The 4,344-nt window shown below is 38.2% G+C and overlaps 1 protein-coding gene across 1 annotated transcript in view; it reads right to left on the bottom strand.

The window, feature by feature from the left end:
• Positions 1-663: 663 nt before the first annotated feature.
• STEAP4 (STEAP4 metalloreductase) overlaps positions 664-4,344 on the bottom strand; it is a 27,767-nt gene continuing 24,086 nt past the window's right edge. Inside the window, exon 5 of the mRNA XM_003782649.3 lies at positions 664-3,655. Within this exon, the coding sequence (XP_003782697.1) occupies positions 3,392-3,655 (264 nt within the window). The 3' untranslated portion in view covers positions 664-3,391. The remainder of the gene's footprint in view (positions 3,656-4,344) is intronic.

The raw sequence follows: 4,344 nt of genomic DNA on the forward strand, positions 1-4,344 counted from the left end.
TGTGAGCTCCCAGGTGAAATGCATTATACACGTTCATCATTATCATGGCTCTTTTGTGATCTGTGAACAATCAATGCATGAAGGGCTCTTGAATGAATTTCTAATTGAAGTCTTCACTCTTGAGGAGGGGATTTTCCATTTGCTTCTGGCTTCCTCCAAGTTGCCGGCCCTCCCCTAATTCATTTTATTTTGTTTCTGAAAGCATGATAGCACCCATCAAGGCTGCAGCTATCCAGTTGTGCAGGGCCTCTAGTGCCTGCTCACACAGTCTGAATCCAACCTGCAGTCTGCCTGTCATCCCATGAGCCCTGCTCTGATGGCATCTACTTGGGGAAAAAAGATTTTTTCCTAATTCTTAACAAAAGTCTCATGTGGGATGGTCTATTCCCCTGGTTAGCCAGCTCATGCTTTCCACCTTCTGAGGGTAACACCGAAGCTCGGGCAGGATATTGGAATGTCCCGCCCCACTGAGCTCAAACATATATTACACGAAGCTGCAAATTCATGAATATGTTTTCAAACCTATGCATTGCCTTTCTTTTTACTTATCCTTCAAGGGAAGTTTTTAGTCCCAGATGCTGTAACTACTGTGATTCAAAACTTGCCAATCCCTTTCTTTGGAATTCTGATGAGTCGAAACCAGAATTAAACAAAACTAGGAAATATTTTAAAAGTAACATTTAATAAGTGCACATTTATAAATCGGTGATCTCTTAACATAAAGTATAGCATACAAAAACAAAACATCTGTAAATGTTATAAAAATTTTCCTAGAATACAGGAAACATACCAGCAGTAAAAAAGTTTCGTCTAACGCTCTGACATAGAAAGAACAGTTTAAGGGATACAGTTCGCCCAAAGCACCTGTTCCATCCTTCTAAACTCATTGTTTCCACCGTAAGTAAACTGGAGGGGTCGGCTGTGTTAAGATGGTGAAATTGATTTGATAGTTTTGAAAGCTGGGAGGGACACTGGGAAGCCTGGAAGGAAAACTGTGGCATTCTTGGTCGGCCTGTGGCGCCAAACCTTGTAGTTGGAGCCAAAGGTCAGGCCTGGCCACACAGCTGCTGTGAAAAAACTACTAGGGTGCTCTTTAGCATCAGGCTTCATAGATGGCTTTTAAGTACTTTTTAAAGCATTCTTACTAGGTTGTAAAAGCATTTGTACTAGGTAGGGCATTTTTACTAGGTTGTAAAAGCAGAGTTTGTTTTTTCTGTACATAAACATTTTACTTAGGTATATGGCATTTTCTATTTTCATTGATAGACTGTGTATGACCTGGTATAATAAACATATTATTCTTTTACCAAAAAGGGACAGTGGTTAGCTCCAAAAGCTCCCCTAGGCCAGCCTGGGGGGTACTTAAACTTCACTTGAGCAATTCTCTGACTAAAGAGCAGGCTCCAGCCCCAGCACACCTGGTCGTTTTGCATAACGTGGATGAGAAGTGCCATTTCCCTGTCTTTTCCACTGATGCTCTGAGGTCAGCACCACATACCACCTGTCTACTCCAAGGCTTCCAGCTTTCTGTATCCCTGCTTGGGTTCATCAAAGATAAACTGAAGAAGCACATGTTCTGTGTAGCTTTGCAGCCATTTATAAGTAAATACAAATTGAAATAGAAAACAAAATCTATAATGTACGATGGAACCAACACCCTGATTCAATGCTAAAGGTGTTAATAAGATCATGTTAGCAATAAATTGATGACATATCATAAATACTGGTTAAAATTCATGTTTCCAATTCTTAGCAAGTATTCTGAGGAAATAACTGAAAGTATGGAAAAATGTTAATAGTACAAAGATATTCTCTGAAAAGTTGTTTTAGTAAAAAATGGATATAGCCTATACATTTAATTAGGGGCATGGGTAAATAAATGCCTATTTGATATAATATTATGCATCCATTAAATAAATACATACACAATATAAGAGAACAATGCCTTTAACATAGTAAGTGAAAAAGGATGTAAAATTGAGCCTACAATCTAGATAAAATTATTTTCAAAAAGTTATATAGAAAAATATCTTGGATTGTGGATGTTTTCATATATTTTAACCATTTTGTATATGCCATGTATATAATATGTTATAACAAAAGTAAAAAAATAGTCTTGGTAGAGCAGGCAGAAAAATGTCAAACCCAATGCCTTTTAGTTATTTTGGTATGTGGGAAGATTGTGCATAAGGCTCCGCTTAGCTCCTTGCTTGGGCTAGAAAGGCGAATACGGCTGAAGGTCATCTGGGAAAGGGCCCACTCAGCACAGAAAAACAGAGAGAACCATCCTACACTTCAGCAAGGATTTGAGAAAGATCCAAGGCTCATATAATGACTACTGTTCATTACATATATAACATATTATGTGTATATAACATCTCTGCCCTGTCACTTCCTATAAGTCTCCATCATCCAAGCATTGTTTAAACTTACTCCTAAAGATTATTCATGTAACTTTGCTGCTTAAAATTATAATAGCCTGAGACAGCTATGGAAGCTACTTCTTTATACTAGAAATTAATGTCATAGATGATTAATATTGAAGAATATTTGGAATATACAATTTGCAAAATTATATCCCGTACCTAAAAAATACTAAATCTAATATAGTTCAACTTTACAATATTTATTTAGCTTGCTATCTAAAATTCTGGTTGATTTTGACTTTTCGTACAAGGGTTCTTCTCAACCCTTCCTTGCTTTTTGAACATTGCAGGGGAAATTCAAATGGATATATCTTCATTTTTACTCAGTCTCTCCTAGACCTGTTCTCTGCAGAGGACGGATCTTATGACAGTTCTATAGATGTGGCGTGTTTACTTCCCCTCAGTTGTGATATTTTTGTTGTGTTATAAAGTAGTTCCCCATAGTAAACATTCATATTGGTAAAAGCAAAATCAAGGAGTACATTTAACTATAGGATTTACTGTGGTAATATTTATGATCACCTTTGATTCCAAAATGCAAGCAAAAATCTCATTCTTTTTACTCCATTTGGCCCTCTTCTTCAACCAAACCTTTGTTGGTGGCCCTCACTTAACTCAGTCCTTGAACTGGAGAAGGAAGTTGTGATAGTCCTGGATTTTGCAAGACATTAGGTCATACATGTTGCCTACAATAAGGAAGCTTCTGAGTGTGAAACCACAAAGCTAATGTCAATCTCAGCCCCATGAGCCCCAGGGAAGAAGAGGCGGGGACCTGCTCGGATTCATACTGATGTGAGCTAAAATGGTATTCTCTTCCAATCTGCCAATTTCTCAAAGAAAGGTAATGTTCCCTTCTGTGTTCATGAACGTCAAGCCATCATGGGAAAACAAAAAACCTTTTCTAACCATATTCATTATTCTCTAAACACCAATTCTATAGAAGAGTGATTATATTGAACTTTGCTTTAAATATCTGTTTTTCCATTCAGAGCTGATTTGGAGATTTTTGAGTTCCTTTCCCAGCCCTGGCGGATCCGTGTCAGGGTCTTGTCTATGCATGGCATAATTAGGATAAACTTGATCACCAGTACAGTGCAAGGAATGATGAGTGCTAATATGTAGGCTGAAGGAAGATACCATCTGAGAACTGAAGGGCTGAGGAATTTCTTTCCACCGTATACCAGGGTGTGGGCTGTGCACAAGATCAGGGTCAAGTAACCCAGTTTGGACTAGAAACAAGAAACAAAAACATGTACATTAGCATTATCTTAAAGTGAAACACTTTAAGCCAATAAAGGCTATTTGTCAACAATCATAAATATTTGAAACCTGTTATACAAGGGGTTCATAAAGTTTGTGTGTACACAGACTTTATTTAGAAAACCCATATTTAGGATGCTTGACAAAGTACTGAAAAAAGCATTAACCTTCTTTTAGGATGGTAAATACAATAGAACCTCTGTAGTTGACCTCCCAAGGGACTGTAACAGACTGGTCAACATATGGAGGTGGTCAATATAAAGAACTAGGCCTACTTTACTTACATGTACATGTGGTGTATGTCTGGTCTATGAAAATTAAGTCAACTTAAGAAGATGGTCAACTATGGAGGTACTGTATTTCATCTTTTTTTCTGAGACAGAGTCTCACTTTGTGGTCCTGGGCAGAGTGCCGTGGCATCATTATAGCTCATAGCAGCCTCAAACTCTTGGGCTCAAGTGATTCTCGTGCTGCAGTTTTTCTATTTTCAGTAGAGATTGGGTCTCACTCTTGCTCAGGCTGGTCTCAAACTCCTAAGCTCAGGCAATCCACGTGCCTCCCAGAGTGTTAGGATTACAGGTGTGAGCTACCACGCCCCGCCTACTGTAGTTATTTATTTATTTATTTATTTGCAGTTTTTGGCCAGGGCTAGGTTTGA

The sequence above is a fragment of the Otolemur garnettii genome, unplaced genomic scaffold, assembly GCF_000181295.1.
Source record: "Otolemur garnettii isolate 467f Iridium unplaced genomic scaffold, OtoGar3 scaffold00005, whole genome shotgun sequence".
Classification (NCBI taxonomy): Eukaryota; Metazoa; Chordata; class Mammalia; order Primates; family Galagidae; genus Otolemur; species Otolemur garnettii.